The sequence below is a fragment of the Pantherophis guttatus genome, chromosome 7 (genome assembly GCF_059756535.1).
Source record: "Pantherophis guttatus breed Tessera chromosome 7, ASM5975653v1, whole genome shotgun sequence".
In the NCBI taxonomy this organism is placed as follows: domain Eukaryota; kingdom Metazoa; phylum Chordata; class Lepidosauria; order Squamata; family Colubridae; genus Pantherophis; species Pantherophis guttatus.
This window is the reverse complement of record NC_142069.1, coordinates 724,910-748,300: the sequence shown is the minus strand read 5'-3', so window position 1 is coordinate 748,300 and position 23,391 is coordinate 724,910. Positions and strand designations below refer to the sequence as shown.

The window sequence follows — 23,391 nt, the reverse complement described above, 5'->3', positions numbered from 1 at the left end:
GGCTGTCCAATCTTTTTCTCAAAACCCTTTAAAGAGCTGGAGAAATTTCCTTTTAAAACGTTGGCTGTGTTTTGGGTACTTCCCACATTCAGAAGGCCGGGAGGGCAGGGGCGAAAGAAAAGCCTTCCCACGTTGACCCAAGCCAGCGAAAGTCAGCGTGGAGCAGACATCAAGCGGCAGCCATCCCTTAAGGGCAGGGGGTCCTTCCCAATGGCCGCTTCCTGGACCGGCACCCGTATGCCACAACCCGGGTCGCGCAAGCAAGCCGAGCCCCATCCGGAGGATGCAGGCAGCCTGCGTAACCACGTCCCCTCCGATCCACGGAAAAGCTTCTCTCCGCGGAACCGCTCCTTGGTGCTCAGAAGCTTCGGGGCCGCTATTTTAGGGCACCTGGCTCCCCCCTCCGCCCCCTCCTCCCGAGGCAACTGGGCTGCCGGCTCTCTTAAGAGGGCCCGCCGGGGAATGGGCTCTCAGAAAGGGGGCCTGGCCACTTCCCGGATGGGCCTCCAGGTGAGAAACGGGAGGCGTCCGCAGGTGACGCCATGCTCGCAAGGCTCCCCGTCTCTTTCCTGCTGGGGTGGGCAGGTCGGCGGGGAAAGGTTCCTTCTGCCCACCCCGAGCTCCTCTGCGCCCCGGGGGTCCCTGCCTCAACTCAGGCGGCGTTTCCCGCTGGATGCTGACCTCGGTGCAGGCGGTGGGCCACCGCTCCCTTGTCCTGCCCGGGGAAGTCAAAGCGCCTCGCATAGAAGAGACGAACAGAGCCGGAAGGGGCCTCGGAGGCCATCTAGTCCAACCCGCTGCCCAAGGAGACCCTACCCCATTTCTGACCGGTGGCAGGGCGGTCTCTTCTTGAAAGCCTCCCGGGATGAACCTCCGAAGGGAAGCCTGGTGGTCCGGCCGTGCTAACCGCCCCCCCCTTCTCTCTCTCTCTCTCTCTCTCTCTCTCTCCCTCCCGCAGTGCCTTTCCGCGAGACCCCGAGCTACACCAAGCGGCGGCGGCTGGTGGGGGCGGCCGGCCTCTCCTCCCCGCGCCTGCTCCAGCGCTCGGCCAGCGACAACAACCTGAAGGAGAGCCGGCCGTCCTACTCGCCGGCGCCCTCGCTCCGCGGCCTCCCCCCGCAGCTGCTGGCCCAGATGCGGGAAGCGGCGGGCGAGGCCGGGCCCCGCGGTGCCCACAGCCGCTCCCCGTCGCTGCAGCGCGTGCGGGAGGAGAAGGAGGCCGACGCGCCCTCCCTGCGCAGGAGCAGCCGCGCCAGGCCCAGGTGAGCAGCCGCCCCGCCGGACGGGACGGGATGGGACGGGACGGGACGGGACGGGGAGGGAGCGGCTGCCCCGCCCGGAGCCCCGGAAAGAGCGGGACGCGCTCTGCCCCGGTGCGCCTCTGGATCGCCTGCTCTGTGACCGCTTTCTTCACTCTACATGCATTGGGGGGGGGGGGGGGTTATCCGCCTTTATAAGTAACTCCAGGCTACGAAGACCAACCCTGCTTCTCCCTCGCTCCTCCTCTTTTTCCCCACAACAACCCTGTGGAGTGGGTTGGTATGAGAGAGAGGCCCTGGCCCAAAGCCAGCTTTATGTCTGAGGCAGGATTAGAACTCACAGCCTTCCAGTTTCTAGGCCACACCTTCACCACCCCAGCACACTGGTTCCATCCGACCGTCTCACAGGTGTGACGGTGATTCTTTATCCCTGGCCCTATATGGGGAGGACAGAACCTTTGAGCCTAGGAGCTTTCCCTCTCTTTGGCCCCATATTGGATGTGGGGGGAGGACGGTTCCCACTGCAGCCACAAGCAGTGACACCACTGTGAATATGAAGGGTGCCACTGCCACGCCCTGGGGACGCTTGGACTCGAGCACAAGAGTCCCTTTCTTGGTGGATTGGTGGTATCTGGGTTTGATCCTGGTTAGTTGGTTAAAACCTGGGTTGTTTGCCAGGGGAGGGGATCAGCCTCTTCTGCCTGTGTAGAGCTGCGGCTGCCTTGCCCTTTTGGGTGGAAGGAGGTTGGAAGGTCTGCCTGAAGCTTGAGGAGCAAAGATTTAGAGGAGCCTTCAGTTCTTATGAAACTTTCTCACCAGGGTCCGGACTGTTTTCTTCTCCTTTTTTTAAATTTGATTTATATGCCGCCCTTCTCCAGAGACTCAGGGCGGCTTACAATGCGCTAAGCAATAGCCTTCATCCTTTTGTATATTTTATACAAAGTCAGCTTATTGCCCCCACAATCTGGGTCCTCATTTTACCCACCTTAGAAAGGATGGAAGGCTGAGTCGACCTTGAGCCTGGTGAGAATTGAACTCGCAGTAATTGCAGGCAGCTGGAAGCTAAATACTACCTTTAACAGTAGCATTAGTCTGCTGCGCCACTCAGGCCCCTTAAACATTCCTTCACTCACAGGTGCTTTGCTGACTGGCTGAAGGTAGCTAGAGGCAACGGTCCGTCTTGGTTTGCACTTAAGCCCCAAGCCACCAATCTGGGCCTCTTCTCCAACCAGAACTTTGACGTTGTGGGAATCCTATCTAGTCCCTTATCCCGGATGGTGCTTTTTCAGGAGGCAACTGGACTTCCTTGTTTTTTCTTTGAAGGTGTTTCACTTCTGACAGAGCTGAAGAAGCTTCTTGGATGAGAAGTGAAACATCTTCAAAGGAAAAACAAAGAAAGCCCAGTTGCCTCCTGAAAAAGCTCCTTTGGGACAACCGTGGCCTGGATGACAGAGAATCTCTACTTATCCTGGAGTTCTGGGGTGCTGGAGGGAGCCAGATGGACCCCCAGATTCCTTCCCGCAGACAGGGCTGCCTGGCCTCCCTCTTTCCCCGGCTGAACCGCTGTTGGCTTGAGGGTGGATTCTGGAAGATGGGTGAGGATTCCCGGGGGGGCTTTGGGGTCTCCACCTGACTTCTTGGAAGAGACACTCAATTTTCAGGAAAGGAAAGCCAGGTGGGACCAAGTGGTCAGCCGTCGCCCTTTGAGTCCTGTGGATGTGTGTCCAACTGGGTCCTGACCCATTTTGTTTGGGGCCACCTCACCCACCGGGTGGGGAGGGGGGGCGCTTCAAGGCCTGCTACTCTTACACCAAGGCCGGCGTTCTGGCAGAGCCCCTGCCTCTTCTCCCCTCCCTCCCCCTGAGATGCTTCTCTCATTTGAAGTTCTTTGGTGCAGCCTGGGTGGCCGCTGGTCAGGGAGGGAGCGGTGAGCTCATTTTCTTGGAGGGGGGGCTGCGTCAAGAGTTGCTGCCTTTTTGTTTTATTTCGGTATCCAATTTCTACAGCTGCCCATCACAATCAATGATTCTAGGCAGTTCACAGTTCAAAAAAATACCGCAATTAAAAGACTAAAATCATTTTGAAACAGTCCAAAATAAATATACATAGCACAGCTGGTCAGGCACAAAAGGTCAGATCTACATGCGAAGGTTCAGTTAAAATGATTTGTTGCTAAAAGCCTCTGTGCAGGAATCTTCTCAAGCAACGGTTAGCCCCTGCTGGGAGTTTGTTGAGGGCCAATGGACTTCATGCTTCCTTATGGCTACATAGGGATTCTAGGCTGATTCCTCCTTTAACCCCATCTCTTTTCCTACAACAGCCAAGATATTTGACCTGTTGGCAATAAAGCTAGGAAACAGGGACCCTTGACATTCTCACAGCACTATGAGAATTCCATGTTCAGCACAGGGATGGCACGAGGAAAAAAATGGTCCCTGTGTCTGGTGCAATGCCCTGTAGCGCCATCCTGAGGAGACAAAACAGATTATGTCCAGGATGTGAGCTGTAGGTATCTTCTCAGCCCTCCTGACCCACGCAATAGGCAGGTCTTCTTTGGAGTCATTGGACTTGTGGATGAGGCCTTAAACCCAGGGGGACCCAGACCAAGAACCCCTCAACCAATGGGGAGCATCAGAAGAGAAATGAGCCTGTGCCCCAGGCGAGCGTCACAATGCTCCAGCTCACACCAAAGTGGATGGAGGCTGGCAGGGGGGCTGCGCCCCTTGGGTGAGACAGCTGATTCCCAAGTCTGGGCTGCAGAGATGCCACATTTCTTTCCGTGTCTGTGGACCAAACTCTCTCCAGGAGAGTCCTCTGGTTATAGATGGTGGTGGTGGGGTATCTCCCCATGTAAGAAAACATTTAGAAAAAATACAGATCCCAGCCCTTGACGGAGAGAGGGGAGGAGAAGAAACAAAAGGAAGGGATGAAGGCACCAAGGCCATGCTCGGTTTGGAAGGAGCAGGAGGCAGGAACTGGAGGCAAAGCAGAACCTGGAGCCGGAGTCAAAAGAGGGGTCAGCCTAGAATCTCTACGTAGCCACAAATGTACTAAATCCAACCCACCATGAATCTCTTTGACCCTTATAAACCCCTAGCAGCTGCTGAACGTTAGTTGAGACGATTCCTGTACCAAGGCAATACTTCGGTTTAATTGGACTTTCAGATATGGTTCCTGGTGTTTTGCTCGTGGCCAGATCCAGTTCGCGTGCTGGGCTGGCTGAGTGGGAAGCAGCTAAAAGAGGTCCAGCTCCATGGATGGGCTTTTTCCAGCTTCTGGACCTGGGGCTGCCTCTCTTCTGGGGCTTCCCCAACCCCCCCCCTTCTCCCTCTCCTCTTGAGGCTTCCTTGTTCCCACCTAGTCCCTGTCCCTTCCTGGAGCCCTCCTGCCTCCCTTCTTCCCTCCCTCCGGCCCCCTCCTCCTCTTCCCCTTCCCACCACTGCTCTCCTGCTTGGGCAAGAGGCCAAGGAGGTTGGTTGCCTCCAGCGGACCAGAGGTAGGGGAGCTGCGCTGCACAGGGCCACGAGAAGGGAAGCTGGCGGGTCCCTTGTGCAACCTGGTCATAGCCGTCCTCCGGAAAGGACAACGTGGGATGTGGGCCGAAAACAGATCGAGCTGGCTCCATCTGCAGCGATCCAGTAAGAGCTCAGACGAGGAGACTCAGCCTCTCCTGGGTCTGCGGTGGGAAGAGAGCCGACAGGTTTGAAGGCTGCTGAAGGCTTCTGCCTTCCAAATGTTTGGCTTTGGGAAGCAGCTGGTGGGGTCCGTGCCACGTTTCTGCTTTGGATTGTTTTGGCTCAGTTTGGGTGGGTGGGTGGATGGATGGATTGAATGGGTTTCTACACTGTGTTTACTCACATCCGTCTTGTGATCTGGGGAACACATGGCACGAAACGTCAAAGCAAAGCATCCTAAAAACTACACGGCCACAGAGCTGAGGCCTCTAAAAGATCTGCAGTCAGTCCCCCCACCCAGGTCACCAGAGGGAGAAGGCGGGTCTTCAAGATTTTATGGGAGGCTAGCAGGGCCAAGACCATCTGGGTCTCGGGGGAGGCCGTTCCAACAGACAGGCCGTATAGGTAGTCCTTGACTTGCAGCCGTCATTGAACAACCGAGTTGGAAGGGACCTTGGAGGTCTTCTAGTCCCACCCCCTGCTCAAGCAGGAGACCTTATACCTTCTGGACGAATAGCTGTCCAATCTCTTCTTGAAAACCTCCAGTGTTGGAGCCCCCACAACTTCTGGTGGCAAGCCGTTCCACTATATTAATTGTTCTAATTATCAGGAAGTTTCTCCTTCATTCCAGGTTGCTTCTGTCCTTGATGAGTTTCCATCCATTGCTTCTTGTCCTGCCTTTGGGTGCTTTAGGGAATAGGTTGACCCCCCCCCTCTCTTTGGTGAAGCCCCTCAAATATTGGAAAACTGCTATCATGTCACCCCTAGTCCTTCTTTTCATTAGACGGCATAGACTCTCTGTGGCACATCTTCCTTTTTGTCCGAGAAGAAGGAAGCTTGAAGGCTTTGGTTGAAAGGTTGAGGGTATTTGCACCCTCCTCTGTCTGGGGGGGTCTCTTCTTCCAGGGAAGAAGATGACCTCCCTTCCCCCACCCCACCATGAGCAACACATGTGAGGGACCCTCAAAGCTTCCCAAGAGAGCCCTTCAAGATGACCACTGTCCCTTGTTCAGGCAGCCCCCCCCCCCACCACCACCACATGAGTTTAATTTCAATTGTCATTTGGCGGCTTCAGTCATCCGGCTCTAAGTGGCTGTGATGTTACGAAGGTAGCGACAAGAAACAAGCAAAAATAAGACGAATAAATTAAAGGCATGAAATCAGAAAAGGGAAAAGGAGCATCCCTAACAGAAGTTGACACGCATGGCAGACGGTAGTCATGCCCCTCGCCAATGACTCCTCTGGCATCTGCCACAGCAGCTGGTCCCAGGAAGGGGGGGGGGAACCAGTGGGACTGGTTCCATATTGAGTGGGGGGGGTTGTGAAGTGGGGGGAGTGGCATGCTGGTCCCCGGCATGTCCAGGCATGGATGTGGCAGCCACCGGGCTTTGGAGAGGGACTTGCTGGAACTGTTGTGAGATGGGGCACTGCGAGATGAAGAAAGAACTTTACTCTTGTCTCTCTGAAATTTTACCCTGTTCCTTAAACTTAAGTACTAGAAAGAGTGTAGACAAAGATGGGTAGGGAACTGGGGGATAAAACATATGAAGAACGGTTGCAGGAACTGGGCATAGCTAGTTTAATGAAAAGAAGGACCAGGGGGTGACATATTCACACTTTTCCAATATTTGAGGGGCTGCCCTAAAGAAGAGGGGGTCAACCTCTTCTCCAAAGCACCCGAAGGCAGGACAGGAAGGATGGAAACGAATCCATTAACTAATCAAGGAGAGAAGCAACCTAGAATTACGGAGAAATTTCCTGGCAGTGAGAACAGTTAATCAGTGGGACAGAAATTGTGGGTGCTCCAAGACCAGAGGCTTTTAAGAAGGGGTTGGACAGCCATTTGTCTTGATATCCTGTAGTATAAGCTTTCCTCCTGAGCAGGGGGTTGGACTAGAAGACCTCCAAGGTCCCTTCCACCTCTGTTATTCTGCACAAGGCTGGCAGAGGCGTCCTCAGGAGCTTCCCTCTTATTTTGCAGCAGTGGTTTTAACATCTGTCCCCTTGCCTCTGATCTGGTGCCGTTGCTAATTCTGGCCGTGATGGGGAAGGAAGGACGCTTGGGACAAGGCTGGGTAATTAATGGATGTTCTTCTCTTGGGTCATTTGTCCCGGCAGATGATGGGCTGTCAGAGGCACTCTGGGAGGCTTTACAAAAGGTTGAGCGGAACCCAGCGGGGCTGGTGTTTTATGGGTGCACCCTCAATTTTGCTCTCTCCTCCGCGATCCTTGGGAGGTCACAGTCTTCTGAAAAACGAATGCCTTGTTGGTCTCCAAGAGAAGGGAAAGTCACGGGAATCTGGGAGGTTTTCTTGGTTGCCTCGTCTTATCTTTTTCTTGGTTGTCTGCTTCCTCCCGTGGCTGAGTGTGAAACGTGGCATTAATTAGCCTGAATTAGCCACGGGCTGCATCCTCTCTACCAGTACAAGGCAAGATCAGAGATGGAAAAAACAGAACAGAATAACAGAGCTGGAAGGGGCCTCAGAGGTCTTCTAGTCTCACCCCCTGCTCAGGCAGGAAACCTTTTACCAATTCAGACAAACGGCTGTCCAGTCTCTTCTTAAAAGCCGTCAGTGATGGAGCCCCCACAACCTCTGGAGGGAAGCTGCTCCACTGGTTAATCGTCCTCCCTGTTAGGAGGTTTCTCCTTAGTTCTAAATTGCTTCTCTCCTTGATTAGTTTCCACCTGTTGCTTCTTGTCCTGCCTTCCAGGGCTTTGGAGAAGAGCTTGACTCCCTCTTCTTTGGGGCAGCCCCTGAGATATCGGAAGACTGCTATCATGTCTCCCCTGGTCCTGCTTTTCATTAAACTAGACATGCCCAGTTCCTGCAAACGTTCTTCATAATATATTAAATTAAATAGGTGTATATTTAATTATAAATCTAAATTATAAAATGTAACGTAGAGGTAAAGCCTGCAAAGAGGCAGGTAGGCCTGGGAAGACCAGAACGGTGCAGACAGTTAATGGAGAGTGAAGACCTGGAGCGACGCAGCCGGGAGGTTCAGAGAATTTCCCCACCACGCGTGGTCAGTGACCTTGGCACTGAGACTCCTGTCTTTTCATTCAAGTCGAGGTGGCCTTTAAGAACTGGCCATCAGGGTCAGAGCACCCTTCTCAAGTCTTGAGGTTGGGGCTCTGGGATAACTGCAGGTACTCCTCAACTTATGACCAGTTGCTTAGTGGCTGTTTGAAGTTACGACCGACTGCCTGAAGGTATTTACGACCTGGATTTGAACTTCTGACAGCTGTCCCCTCCTCCCCCCACCCCCAGGGCCATATGTCCGCATGTCCGGCATTCAGCAAACCTCTTGCAGTTACGGCCACCCGCAGGATCACGCAGTCATAGGAACTCATTTTATGACGGTTTTGCTGAACATTGGCATTTGCTTCCAGTTTTTAGCAAAATCAGACCCTAGCAAACAACAGCACCGGAAAAATTGATTTATGACTGGTTCTCGCACTGCTGCAGCATCCTTATGGTCACGTGATCAAAATTTGGACACTTGGCTATTGTCTCACATTTATGACGGTTGCAGTGTCCCAGGGTCACGTGATCCCCTTTTGCGACCTTCTGACAGGCAAAGTCAAGGGGGAAGCCGGATTCACTTAACAACCGTGTTATGGACTTAACAATTGCAGTGATTCACTTAACACCTGTGGCAAGAAAGGTCATAAAATGGAGCAAAACTCAGTTAACAAATGTCTCGCTTAGCAACAGAAATGTTGGGCTCAATTGTGGTCATAAGTCGAGGACTACATATAAACCGATGGCCTATTCTTCCTTCTTGGCCAAGCCCCCCCACCCTTGTATATGAGGAAGCCCACCCAGGTTCCTAAAAGTACCCAGTGGTTGTGGGGCAGCATTGCAGGCGGATTCTGTCAACTGCTCAGAGAGGGCGGCAAAAGCCCTGTGAAGCGGCATAGAAGTCTAAGGGCCAGGGCTGTACAGGTGGCAAGGAGTCACACATCCCCGTGCCGGCTTGGGGTCCTCAGATTTTGGCCGTTCCTGTGGGTGCAGCTGAAGTGGAGCCCCCAGTGAGCCGTGCAGAGCCCCCTTGCTGGGATGTGTCTTGCCAATCCTGGATGATGCCATGCGGAGCCTTCCTCTCCCTCGCTTAGCAACCGCATCCTCCCGGGAGGAACACGGAGCCGGCAGCGCCAACATCCCAGGCAGCTCATTATCCCTGAGCCGCCAAACCGGCTTCAAAGGCTGGCAGACTCTCGCACACGGGCGCAGGAGATGTAAAATGAGAGGAAGGCGCTCCAGCCTCCAGGAGGAACTCGCTGGGCACCTCCAGGAAACGGGGAGGGGGGTTTGCTTGGGGGCAACACTTCCCATTACATTTGTGGGCTGAGCTGGTGTGGAAGACTCTCCCCCAGCTGTGGGTTTTGGCCTCTTGAAAAGGTTTGCGCCTCTAGCAAGGAGGCCGTTTTCCACCTCTGAAGCTCCCCCACTTAAATCAGGCCCCCCATCATCCCCAGCCTGTGTGTTCAGACATGTAGAGGATACCAAATTAGAGAAACAGGTAGTCCATCTCCCATCATTCCCAGCCTGTGTGCTCAGAGGCATCTGGAGGATACCAAATTAGGAAAACGGGAAGTCTGCCTCCCATCATCCCCAGCCTGTATGCTCAGATACATCTGACGGGTACCAAAGGAGGGAAAGATGTAGCAGTCCAGATTAGGAGTCTGTAAAATCCCTTTGCTGCTCAATTTCCTGCTGTTTTTAAGCCTTCCTTGGCCGGGTGATTTTAAGCATGGTTGGCTGGGAAATTCTGGGAGCTGAAGTCCACATGTCTTAAAATTGCCAAGGGTGGACATTCCTGGTTTTCAACATATCTTGCTGAACACCAGGGATTATGAACGTATCTTTGTAAATGACTGATCTGTCCCCGTCCACACACACACACAAACACAGCCAGCCGAGGGTTAAGGAAACACTTTGGCACACACCCAGGTCTTTATCTCCAACTTGGCAGCGATTTACACACCGTCTGCCAAGTGCGTTTATTTCCACAAAACAGAAAGATAAGATACTTAGCATACAAAAGTCCAATCAGAATAATATTCCTCTCAGCAGTTTCCGGACGAGGCTTTAGTAACTATCCAAGGTTTACTTTTGTTTGTCACGGAGATCACTGGCCACCACCCTCTATTATATAGTCTCTGGAGTGTGGTCCAGTGACTCAGTTCTAATCCCTAGCACGCCTCCTGAGCTGCTGCAATTGTTTATCACGGAGGCGTGTGTCCAGGAATGATGTCTCTCCCTCGCTCTCATCCGAGACACCTGTTTCTCGGCTAATCTACTCTCCCTCGGCCGGCACCTGAGACAGTGCCAGAGGGGAGGGGCCTGGAGAGGGAGGCCTGGCTGACTCCTCTTCCTCATGCTCGGAGCTTTTTTCCTCCTATGGGATAGGCTCAGAGGGCGGGGCCACAACAATGACTTAGATGAGGGGTAGAAGGGGAACTCATCAAATCTGCAGATGACACTATACTAGCAGGAACAGCCAACACCCCAGGAGACGAGCTCGGGATCCAAAAAGATCTTGACAGACTTGAGCAATGGGCCCCATCCAACAATATGAAATTTAATGTGGAGAAAAGTAAGGTTTTACACCTGGGCAGGAAAAACCAAAGATACACGCATAACACATTGTTAGCCGCCCTGAGTCTCCCGAGAAGGGCAGCATATAAATCAACCCCCCCCCCCAAAAAAAAGCATAGACTAGGCGAAACCTGGCTCAAAATCAGTAACTGCGAGAGGGACCTTGGAGTCCTCAGGACGATCCCTTATCTGTCAGCCGTGAGTGGCAGCAGCCAAAAAAGCTAATAAAATCCTTGGTTGTATAAACAGAAGCATAGAATCAAAATCACGTGAAGTCTTAGTACTGCTTTATAAATCATTAGTAAAGCCACACCTGGAATACGGCATCCCATTTTGGTCACCACATTAGAAAAAAGTTGAGACTTTGGGAAAAGTGCAGAGAAGAGCAACTCAGATAATTAGGGGACTGGAGACTAAAACATATGATGAATGGTTGCAGGAACTGGGCATGGCTAGTCTAGGGAACAGAAAGACTGGGATGACAGGATAACAGTCTTCCAATATTTGAGGGGCTGCCCTAAAGAAGAGGGAGTCCACTTATCTTCCAAAGCACCAGAAGGCAAGACAAAGAATGGATGGAAACTGATCCAGGAGAGAAGCAACCTGGAACTAAGGAGAAACTTCCTAACAATGAGGACAATTAACCAGTGGGACAGCTTGCCACTGGAAGTTGTAGGTGCTCCATCACTGGAGGTTTTTAAGAAGAGATTGGACAATCACTTGTCTGAAATGGTATGGGGTCTCTTGCTTGAGCAGGGGGTTGGACTAGAAGACCTCCAAAGTCCCTTCTAGCTCTATTCTGAATTGAATTGAATTGGTCTAGAGTCTCGACTCCATGGTCTGAGCCTTAATCTGGGAGAAGGGCTGTTTTGGGGACTAGAGACTTCAACTTGGAAAGAAGGCGAAACACAAATGCAACAAGACATTGTAGGCATTGAGTTTTTAAAAATGTATTATATATTTATAATATATATTTAATTTATATATATATATCAGTAACAACAGGAAGATATAATAAAGGACAAGCAAAAATATAGTAGCTCTAGAAAAAGATATATAGGATGATGAATAAGTAAGTAACATTTGTAGAAACTAAGACTCCGTCCATAAAATGTTAATATAAAACTCGATCAATACTTTAACATACTGTCAGGTCTAGTCGTCCAGGCCATTCATTGCTCCAAACTCCCCATTTTCAGACCGTGTGTTATTCCGACACTGTGATATTTATACAGAGTGTGCCTCAATGCTTCGCGATCTATTATGCAAGGGCCTCAGAGGATTCAGTGGGAAGAAGTGAAAAGAAACGCACAGACACGGGTGGTCCTCACTTAATAACATTTGTTTAATGACTGCTCTGACGGCACTGAAACAAGGACTGGGGGGGGGGGGTCCTTCTCCAGACCTACCCAGGCCAGGGGGGTGTCTGGTGCTGGTGCCGAATTCAGAAGGACAAACGGGGCGTCCAAGGAGAACTTAAACCCACAGGGGTCGTTGCCTACCCCCAGCCCCTCCCCCCCCAACACATACAGAGAGATTGGATGGACGGACAGACAGATGATAGAAAGAGAGAGAGAGAGAGAGAGAGAGAGAGAGAGAGTCCTCCACAAGCAAGGTCAATGGGGAGGCCAGATTCACTTAAGGACCGTGTTCCTAACTTAACAACTGCAGTGATTCATTTAAGAACTGTGGCAAGAAAGACCGTAAAATGGGACAACAATAACTTAACAACTACTCAGCAAGGGAAATGCTGGCCTGAGTTGCTCAGTGGAGGCCTGCCTCTTTACCAGCCAATTGGACAAAGACTGGATCCGTTGGGGGGTGGGGGCTAAAGAGGGTGTGGGGAGTTGGGAAATGGGCGTGTTGCGCCCATGCAAGGAAGACACACACACACACCCCAGTGCAGGATGCCTCCCCATGGGCCAGCTGGGCATTCAGAGCAGGAGCTGAGCCCAGCTGGAAGGCACCAGGTGGAGAAACGCCGCCTGCTGCCTGGCGGCTGAGGAAGGGGGGGTGTCCCTCACACAGTATTGTCTGTTGCCCCCCCTCCCCCGTCCTTTCTTTCCCAAGCCCTTGCAGAGGGGGAGGGGGAGGCTTGTGCAGTGCTCAGGAGGGCGAGCAGCAGCTGGCAGGGGGCTTCCAAGTTCCAACCAGGCTGAGTCTCAAATGAGCCACCTGGGCCACAGTCTTACTCAGGGAAGCCGGAAGGGGTAAATTTGCCGCTTGGAGAAAGTGGGGGCGACAGGAGGAGGGTCAGCACAAGGGAGGTGCAGAAAGGCCTTTCCCAGCTTGGGGAAGATGGTCTCTGGGTCCCCTTAACCCTCGTCCCAGCCATCCGGCAGAAAACATCTGGGGTGTCCCAGGCAAGAGAAGGCAGCTAATTCTGCTGGGTTCAGATGGTGGGGCATTCTCCCTGGGGGTCTCTCTGGGGCTGCAGCCTGGTGCAAAACCCTCTTGCGTTTCCTTCCTGTCCCCCCAGAGCGATTCCTAGTTTAGTCCTTTCTGGCCATCTTAGATCCAGGTTATTTGCTCATCCTCTGCATTGTCCTTCTGGGCAATGAATCGAAACGTGCCGGCGTCTGTCTTGCCTCCTCTGCACGCTGACGTTTGCTCTGCTCTCTGCGGCTTCCTTGGAAGGCCGGGTTGCAGCAGGAGACCTCTTCAACGTTCCTTTCTGCAGGCAGGAAAGGTACTTCATCAGCCTGGCATTGACGTATGTTTGCTTGCCCATTAAGGGCCGTCAACGTGTCCCTTGTTTGAATGCTGGCATTGATTGCCATCTGTTTGGCTGTCCTGTTATTCCAGAGACTCCGTGGATTGAGGAGTGGGAGGCTGGGATCCAATGAAGATGGGCTTGTGCGAGGTTCCTGGTCTACCAGCCTTTGGCCTCAGGGATCTGGGCTCCTGCCTCTCCTCAGAAGGTCTTGAGACTCTGGAAAGAGAAGAACGACAGAGATGACAAAAGTCCTGGAGGCTAAAACATAGGAAGAACGGTTGCAGAAACTGGGGTTGTCTAGTCTAATGAAGAGAAGGACCAGGGGTGACATGATAGCAGCCTTCCAGTATTTGAGGGGCTGCCACAAAGAGGAGGGAGTCAAGCTATTCTCCAAAGCACCTGAGGGCAGGACAAGAAGCAACGGGTGGAAACTAATCAAGGAGAGAGGCAACCTGGAACTAAGGAGGAATTTCCTAAAAGTGAGAACAATTAACCAGTGGAACTGCTTGCCTCCAGAAGTTGTGAATGCTCCAACACTGGAAGTTTTTAAGAAGAGCTTAGACAGCCATTTGTCTGAAATAGTAGAGGGTCTCCTGCTTGAGCAGGGGATGGATTAGAAGACCTCCAAGGTCCCTTCCAACTCCGTTATTCTGTTAATTCTGTTTTCTGTGAACACCATGGACAGTTCCCAGTAATCCTCTTCAAGGTCAGAATTCAAAGGCATCAATGATAGGTAGTCCCTGACTTGCGACCACAATTGAGCCCAAAATTTCTGTTGCTAAGTGAGAAGATTTGTTAAGTGAGCTTTGCCTCATTTTACGACCTTTCTTGCCACAGTCGTTAAGTGAATCACTGCAGTTGTTAAGTCAGTAACACGGCTGTTAAGTGAATCCGGCTTCCCTCTTGACTTTGCTTGTCAGAAGGTCTCAAGAGGGATCACGTGACCCTTAGAAGTCCGTGCCAGTTGCCAAGCCTCTGAATTTGGATCACGGGATCAGGGTGGGCTGCTGTAATGGTTGCGAGTGTGAAAAATGGTGAAAAGTGAAAAGTCCCTTTTTTCATGATGATGTAACTGAATGAACTGTTGTAAGCCGAGGATGGCCTGTCCTCTTCCTTCCCTGCTTCTTCGGCATCCATGGAGCCTGAGAGGGAATAGCTCGGCTTGCCCGATTCTGGTCTTTGGAGGTGAGGCCTCTTGGCCTCTGGAGATCTTTTCCAGGCCTTCGTGCCAGACTGTGGCATAGTTCTTGACTGTCTGTTCTTTGACGCTCGGTGTCCTTTCCTCCCCTTCCCTCTTGGAGAGGTCCCAGACGAGTCCTCAAACTTTTCTTGGCAAGGTTTTTCGGAAGCCATTTGCCATTGCCTCCTTCCTAGGGTTGAGAGAAAGTGACTGGCCCAAGGTCGGCCAGTGGCTTCGTGCCCAAGGCAGGACTAGAACTCACAAACTAGTTTCTACTCCGATATTCTCCATGGATGGTGGATCCTAAAGGGCAGAAGCTCTCCTGCCTTCCAGCATCTTCTCTCCCAAATCTCAGGCTGGTTACCAGACCTGTTGTTCCTCGTTGGCTGTAGAGATAACGTTAGCCCCCCCCCCCCTTTTTTTTTTTTTTCTTTTTCATTTTGCACCTTAATTTTTATAACTCTGGCTGGCAGATCCTTGGGCGTCAGGTAGAGTGATCAGCATGGCTCAGAATATTAATGTTTTGTCCTCCAATTTTAAACCATACACGTCTTTTTCCAATTCAGCTCCCCTTAAAATATATTCAGCATATAGACTGAAGAAATAATGGGAGCATCCACGGACTTCCCTCGTTCCTTCGTGGACCCCAAGACCGTTGCGGGTGTTACCCTGCGGGATCCAGAATGTGGCTTCTTCCTCCGGTGACAGTGCAGGTTTCTCAGGAGAACCCCGAGCAGATCTGGAATTCCCAATTTCCTAAGAATATTCCACCCCTTAACACGGTCAATGCAAGTGAAGGCCTTTGTCAAATCGGTGAAGTGGATATCGATTTCATTTTGATATTCTTGGACTTTTTCAATTATTTAGCAAATGTCAAGAGTAATGAATGTCTCCTGTTCCTTGGCCTTTTCTAAAATCGGCTCAGACATCTGCCGTCTCCCTCCCCAGGTGGGACTTTAATATCCCTAGAATAGAATAGAATAGAATAGAATAGAATAGAATAGAATAGAATAGAATAGAATAGAATAGAATAGAATAGAATAGAATAGAATTAGAGTGGAGTGGAGTGGAGTGGAGTGGAGTGGAGTGGAGTGGAATGGAATGGAATGGAATGGAATAGAATAGAATAGAATAGAATAGAATAGAATAGAATAGAATAGAATAGAATAGAATAGAATAGAATAGAATAGAATAGAATAGAATTAGAGTGGAGTGGAGTGGAGTGGAGTGGAGAGTGGAGTGGAGTGGAGTGGAGTGGAGTGGAGTGGAGTGGAATGGAGTGGAATGGAATGGAATAGAATAGAATAGAATAGAATAGAATAGAATAGAATAGAATAGAATAGAATAGAATAGAATAGAATAGAATAGAATAGAATAGAATAGAATAGAATAGAATAGAATAGAATAGAATAACAGAGTTGGAAGGGACCTGGGAGGTCTTCTATTCCAACCTCCTGCTTAGGCAGGAAACCCTACACCACTTCAGACAAATGGTTATCCAACATCTTCTTAAAAACTTCCAGTGATGGACATTCACAACATCTGGAGGCAAGTTGTTCCACTGCTTAATTGTTCTAACTGCCAGGAAATTCCTCCTTAGTTCTAGGTTGCTTCTCTCCTTGGTTAGTTTCCACCTGTTGCTCCTTGTCCTGCCCTCAGGGGCTTTGGAGAATAGCTTGACTCCCTCTTCTTTGTGGCAGCCCCTGAGATATTGGAAGGCTGCTATCATGTCTCCCCTGGTCCTTCTCTTCATTAAACTAGACATACCCAGTTCCAGCAATCGTTCTTTACTGTATATGATCCTGAGCATTATTTTGCTAGCCGGTGACATTAAGGATATTGTGCGAGAGTCCCGCATGTATGTTCCACATTTCCACCGGAGTTCTGCGTTTGTGGCTTTGGGTTTTGTTTTTCAGTGTGGCAACTTCCGTAGCGAAGAGTTTTGTTGTGGCTATCTCACAAACCTCATTTGTGCTGCAGAAGGGAAGGCAGGAAGTCCTTGAGTTACGAGTACGAGTGGTCCTCCTCTTCAGCAGGGCAGAGAAAGGAAGGGGGGAAGGATATTTACTGGTGGTGTACAGACGGTGCGTGATGAAGAGGTTAAGGATGAATTATGGGACGTTTTGTGCCGAGATGAAGGTCGGGGCTGGACGCGAGGCAACCGAAGAGATGAAATACTGAGTTACAGATAGACCTCATTTAATGGCCAGTCACCGAATGACCATTCAAAGTTACAATAGACTCCCTCCCAAGAAGTTACCTATGACACCGTTGGGAAGGTAAAGGTGCCCACAGTCACGACACACAGAATAACAGAACAACAGAACAACAGAATAACGGAGTTGGAAGGGGCCGTGGAGGTCTTCTAGTCTGCTCATTTCAGATAAATGGCTGTCCGATCTCTTCTTAAAAGCCTCCACAACTTCTGGAGGTGAATTGTCCTCACTGTTAGGAAATTCCTCCTTAGTTCCAGGTTGCTTCTCTCTTTGGCTGCTTCTTCTCCTGCCTTCTGGTGCTGTGGAGAACAGGTTGACTCCCTCTTCTTTGGGGCAGCCCCTCCAATACTGGAACAGGGCTGTCATGTCACCTCTTCCTACAACAGTTGCAAATATGGTCATAAATCACTTTTTTAAGGTTCGTTGTAACTTCAAACGGTCACTAAATGAATGGTTGTAAGTTGAGGACCTGCGCCTGTAATGGGCTTCACACTGACGTCCGTTCACATGCAGGGAACCCAACTTGGAAACCTGCCCTTGGGGCGCCTGTTTCGCCTTCACACGGGAGCATTTGGATCTAAATATTTGCACAATTAGTGGCTCTTTATGAAGTCGGCTTATCAACTGGAAACAGAAATAAGCTGTTGAAAATTCAGAGCACCTTTTTTCCCTTCGCATTTGTTTCTGAAGTGCCAGAAGACCAAAGAGGCCCATTTATCTCGTCTTCTGTTCCCTCCCCTGGCCTTTCAGATAAATCCCTCCATGCGGAGAAGGTGCTTCTGACTCTTCCAGCCCTTTTCTTTTCCTTTTTTCTGATCTCAGTGCCAAAAGCAAACAAACAGCAAAAGAGAAACAACACACAAAGTTATTTTTCAAGGAAAGATGGAACTGATTTTAAAATGAAAATGGGCGTAGAATAGAATAACAGAGTTGGAAGGGGCCTGAGAGGTCTTCTAGTCCAACCCCCTGCTTAGGCAGGAAACCACTTCAGACCAAAGGCTATCCAACCTCTTCTTAGAAACCTCCAGGGATGAATCGCCCACAGCTTCTGAAGAGTTCAGGCTTGAGGGTTCCTTTTGGAGTGATGGACCATGGACCAAAAAGTGTGCCAGAACGACAACAATTTTGACCATCTAATCCGCCTAAATCTGCATTGTCCGTCCTCCGTGTTGGCCTCCCCGCAACATTCCCACCTTTGCTTCTGCGAGGAGCTTGGGATTCCCGCGGCCCTTTCTTTCTCCTTCCAAGTCGTGCCCACCAATCCTGGCAAGAGGAAGCTGCTTGTGCCACTCCAAGGAAGCGGTTGGACGCATGGAAGAGCCCAGGGGAAGGAGGAGGGACACGGTAGCAGGAAGAAGGAATTGTGCTGCAAAGAACATTCATGGCAAACGTTAAGCGGTTTTCCCAGTTACTGTGGGTGCAAATGGCTGGCCAGCAGCCCTCCGTAAGGCCCTTTCCCTGTGGAGAAGACTTGCTCACAAGAAAAGGTTGAGATGACAGGTAGCCGAGGTCCACAGCACACCAGGCTCCCACCTGCTGTCTCCCAGAGTTTGTCTCCAAATTTCATTTTCATTGTTTCGATGACACAATCTAACCATCCCCTCTGCCCTCCCCTTCTCCTTCCTCCCCCAAGATCAGGGTCTTTAATACAGGAGAATATTTGTAGCTCTGGGTTGATAGATAGGAGGGGTCCTTGGTGCTCTCCGACCCTGGAGGTTCTCTTGCAGACGTTTCATGACCCAACTAGGTAATGTCATCAGTGCTAGAAGGGAGGTTGCAGAGAGGAGGGGGAGGGGGAGGAGGAGGAGGAGGACTGTGGCGTCCTTGGTGTTCTCTTGCAGACATTTCATGACCCAACTAGGTAACCTCATCAGTGCTAGTGACTAATCCTGATGAGGTTACCTAGTTTGGGTCATGAAACGTCCCCAAGGAAACCACCAAGCTCAGAGAGCACCAAGGGGCCTTCAGGGCCTTCTCAGGGAGTGCTCTCTCTCTCGCTTCTCATTCGGTGGCCAAAGTATTTGAGCTTCAGGGTCTGTCCTTCCAAAGAACAGGGTTGATTTCCTTTAGGATCGACTGATTGGATCTCCTTGCACTCCAAGGGACTCTCAAGAAAATTAAGGGAATTTTAAGGAGAAACTTCCCAACAATGAGAACAATTAACCTGTGGAACAGAAGTTGCCTTCAGAAGTTGTGGGTGATCCATCACTGGAGGTTTTTAAGAAGAGATTGGACAATGATTTGTCTGAAATGGTATACGGGGTCTCTTGCTTGAGCAGGGTTGGATTAGAAGTCCTTCATGGTCCCTTCCAGCTCTATTCTGATTGATAGATTGATTGTTTGATTGATTGATTGATTGAGGTCTTCTCCAGCACCCTTTTTCCAGTTATAATCATCTTAAAAGAGAATTGTTATTATTATTATAATGGGCTATTGTTGAATTGTGTTTTTAACCTGTATACAATCCAGAGTTGGGTGGCCTTATAATCAGTAATAAATGACTTATTTTTTCTGACTGTTTTGCTACAATTCCTCTACTCCTCAGTAAGTATAGTGTTGAGAGTTGTGATCTATGTGAAAGCAGTTGTGTTGTGTAGACCATGAAAGGGGTGTGTCCCTCAGTTGTTGGTCCACTAAGAAAAGGTTCTTGGGTCCCAGAAGGGTCTCTGTAAGGGCCTTCGGCTTTGCCATAGACGCCAATCCTCACCCTCTCACTTGGGGGGAATGAAGTTGAACAGGCCGGTGCTTTCTCCAACACTCCGCATTTGGCAGGACATGGATTATGGGCATTTGAGTCAGGCTGCAGCTCTGCGGTGACTTTGTGGGGTGCCAGAGCTGGCTGCAGCTCCCAGGAGAATAGTCCTACACTTACAACCGCAGTTGTGACCAGAATTTCCACTGCTAACCAAGGTGTTTGTTAAGTGAGTCAGTCCTTATTTTACACCTTTTTTTTTGCCAGGGTTGTTAAATGAATCAATGCAGTTGTTAAGTGAACCATGCAGTCCTTAAGCAAATCTGGCTTCTCTGATTGCCCCCTGGGAAGGTCGCAACTTTCTTTATCTTTTATCTTTTATTTGATTTATATACCGCCCTACTCCCAAAGGACTCAGGGTGGTGAACAGCCAACAATAAAATACATATATACAAAATTTAAAAAGCAGAGATAAAATCGAATTAAATAGTTTGGCCCAGACAAATTTAAAACCCCAATCAATTTAAAACAAATTTAATGCAACTGGCAAACCCATGACCAAGGGGCACCGCAGCCATTGCAAATAGCCATAGCAATAGCTCTTAGACTTATATACCGCTTTGCGGTGCTTTCCAGCCCTCTCTAAGCGGTTTACAGAGTCAGCCTCTTGCCCCAACAATCTGGGTCCTCATTTTATCGACCTTGGAAGGACAGGAGTCTAAGTCAACCTGGAGCCTGGTGAGATTTGAACTGCCAAATTGCAGGCAGCCGGCAGGCAGCAGAAGCAGCCGGCAGTCCTGCGTTCTAACCACTGGGCCACTGCGGCTCAAACACCACCTGGTTGCCAAGCAGCTGGTCTTGCTGCGATGGTCGTAAGTGTGAGGACTGATCATTAGTCACTTTTCCAGTGCTATTTTGATTTTAAATACTTGGTTGTAAGTCAAGGAGGATCCGTACTTGCAGGAAAATCGCCCTTCCTCTCCAAATTGGCTTTTTTTGTGAACTTTACACTTGCTTGCAGTTGTGTTTCTTTCTCCGACTGCCTTTATTCGGAAGGTGGGGCACCAGGGATGGATGCATTCTCCTGAAAGCCTTTGTTATTCAGAGGGTCCCCCTTCTGGGTGAGTTGGGGGGATCTGGGGGTGCTGTGGGATTGCCCAGACTCTTTGGGGGGAGGGGGGATTTTGGCATCCTTGCTCAGTTGGGTCAGCCAAGAACAATTTCCCTAAAAGGCAACTGGACTTTGTTTTGTGTTTCTTTGAAAACGTTTTGCTTCTCATCCAAGAAGCTTCCTCTCTTCTGAACAGACACATTCAGGCTTTCAGGCTCTCCTCAGATCTGGGCCTCCCCTCCCCCACCCCACCCTTGGCTGGCATGTCCTCTTTGGACCTGCAATGCACAGAGCTGATCAGTTTGGGACGGTGTGGGGGGGGGCAGAGCAGGTGGGGGGGGTGGGAGGCAGAGGGTTTCTGGAAGCCCTGGGCCAATTTTCTGCCTCCCCCCTCCCAGGCGATGCTGTGAAAGTTGCTCCCTACTGCTTGGAAAGAACGGTTGATTTGGACTTGCTGCCTCCTGCAGAGCCAAGCCTGCTTGGGAGGGCAGGTTAGCTGGGGAGATGAGCCAATCTGGCTCAGTGCGGACTGGGCTTAATGGGCTCACTGGTTTGTGCTTATGGGGAGGGCCTGTGTGTGCCTGCAAGGACCTAAGAGGAAGGGGGCTGTTGTCACCATTTTGGGTCCTGGGGTGGTGGGCAGCAAACCAGGCTGTCCATTGGGGTCCTGTGCTGGGGAGGAGGGGGGGCTCTGCGGGGAGACGGGAAGGAGGGTCCTGAGCAGGGTTGGGAAAGGTTGGGCGAGGGTTGGACTTTCTCCACTGCCTCAAGAGAGGGGGAGGCGGAGGGGGTCCCAGCTCGTCCCAGTAAGCCATCGCATCCTTCATTCCTTCGAGCATCGGGAGACCCCACCCCCACCCCCACCCCCACCCCCGCCTTGTCAATGGCAGATCCCAGCTGGTCGGCTAACTTTAAAGCAGGAGTTTGGGCAAAGCGGGATGGGGACCACCAGGAAAGCCAGCTGTGCCGCCCAAGGCTGGCCAGCCGGACTCCTCGGGGAGCCTTTTCTGGAAAGGGTGGGGGCTCAGGAGTGGCCGGGGGAGACCGGCGGGGGGGCTCAGAGGCTGTCCCGGAGCCTGTCCATTGCCTGCCTGCTCTGCGGAGGGGGTCCCCGTGGCCACAGCGCCCCTCCCCTCCCGGCCCCTCCGTCTGGCCGCCGTCCGCGGGGGGGGCGGGGGCGGGGGGCCGGCCCGGTGGGTCCCCGCCCAGCCGAGGGGAGGAGCGGCAGCCGGAGCCGGCGAGGCGAGGCGAGGCAGGCGGGCGGGCGGCCCGGCCGCGGGCTGCCGGCAGCCGAGCGAGCGAGCGAGGAGCGCCTCCCGCCGCCGTCATGGGCGGGCAGCAGTGGCGGCGGCGGCGGGGCCGGTCCGGGCGGCGGCGTCCCGGGAGCGGCCCCTGAGCCGGGCGGGGGTCCGGAGCGGCGGCGGCGGCGGGGGAGCCATGGCGCTGCGGCCGTCGGAGGGGGCGCCGGCCGGAGCTGGAGGCGGCAGCAGCGGCAGCAGCGACGGCGCCCGGCAGCCTGACCGCCCCGGCGGCGCCCCGGCAGGGCCCCCATCGGCGGGCGGCGGGTGCGGGTCCCGGCGGCGGGAGCGGCCGCCCCCCCCCCGGCCGGCCGCGATGGCCTGACTTCCCCGGCGGAGGGCCGCAGGAGAGCCTCCCCGTCCGCGCCCATGGCCCCCCCGCCTCTGCCCGGCATCAGCAGCGTAACCTATGTCTTCGTTTACAGCCCCGGCGGGAGCGGCAGCGGGCCTGGGGGGGCGCCGGGCGCCGGGCCGGGCGTGGAGCACAGTCCGCACGCCGCGCCGGCTCCGCTGCGGGGCCCCAAGAAGAAGCTGTACAGCGCCGTGCCCGGCCGCCGCTTCATCGTGGTCAAGAGCTACGCGCCGCAGGGCGACGGCGAGATCCAGCTCAACCGCGGAGAAGCCGTCAAGGGTGAGCCCGGGCGGGGGGGGGCGGGGGTCCCGGTCTGGGGGGAGGGAGCCGCCCAGCGCCTGCTGACCTCAGGGAGCCGTGGGGTGGGGCCGCCCGGTGAAAGGACCAGAGCATTGGCTCAGTCTGTCGCCAGGCGAGGCGTCTTGTGCGAAGAGCCCATATCTGCCTGGATTGGTTGGGCTGAGCGTGACAAATCAGGATATCAATGGCTGGGACCAGGGAGGCACCGGTGAGGGGTGGGATGCGTTGCATCCAGTGGTCCTCTGTGGCCCCTTTGTGCTGGGCCTGTTTCAACGGACAGGGCAGTCAAGGCTATCCTGCCTGTGGGCGTGGGGTGTGTGCATGCAACAGATGAGGAAGAGTCAAGAGTTGTCACTCGAGGCATCTTGGGGTGCCGGAGAGTGCTTGGGCCCAGGAGGAAGACCCGGGGAAGAAGCCTCTCTCGGGTGGACATGAACTCAGCCAGAGACACAGAGACACCCACCCGTTTTCCCTCCTAGCTCCATTCTGCGTTTCCTGACCCTCCGAGGTGCTTCTTCTTCTATCTCTGGGCTTGGGTTTTCAGTAGCTGGGCAGCTGAGCCCTCTCTCCCTCTTGGGAGGGAGCCCCTTTGGTTTCTGACTTGGCAGAAGAGCTTCTCCGGGGGCTGTAGCAGTGTTTGAACCCAGGTGACTCGGGGCGGCCTTCCCCACACAAGCAGCCAGAAACGGAGCCCGGAGCAGCTCATGTTGTGCTCCACACCGTGGGTGCGTCTTGTGTGCTCACAGCATCTTCTGGAACCCGGTGCATCTGTGTGCACCCACTCATCACTGCAGCGCTGGCTGTGCTTGCAGGCAGCATGAGGTCATGTTGCAAAGATGCTCCTGCAGCACCCGTGCATCGGTTGTCCTACCCAGAGGCACCTGTAAAACCAGAAGGGGGTCTTGGCGTGGGGGCCTCCACGAGAGACATTGGGGCGCAGAAAGGAGGGGAGCCTGCCTGAAGCTACCAGCCCTTGGGGGCATCCAG

The 23,391-nt window shown here is 52.5% G+C and overlaps 1 protein-coding gene across 11 annotated transcripts in view; it reads left to right on the top strand.

Annotated features, from left to right (window-relative positions):
* SHANK3 (SH3 and multiple ankyrin repeat domains 3) overlaps positions 1-23,391 on the top strand; it is a 206,454-nt gene that overhangs the window by 73,350 nt on the left and 109,713 nt on the right. For 10 of the 11 annotated variants that reach the window (XM_087873529.1, XM_087873528.1, XM_087873527.1 and 7 more), the window contains exons 10-11: positions 959-1,262; positions 22,178-22,383. In XM_087873529.1, coding sequence (XP_087729655.1) covers positions 959-1,262; positions 22,178-22,383 — 510 coding nt within the window. Of the gene's footprint in view, positions 1-958; positions 1,263-5,402; positions 5,414-20,928; positions 20,946-21,299; positions 21,329-22,177; positions 22,384-23,391 lie in introns of all 11 variants that reach the window. The other variant, XM_087873537.1, reaches the window with a different exon arrangement.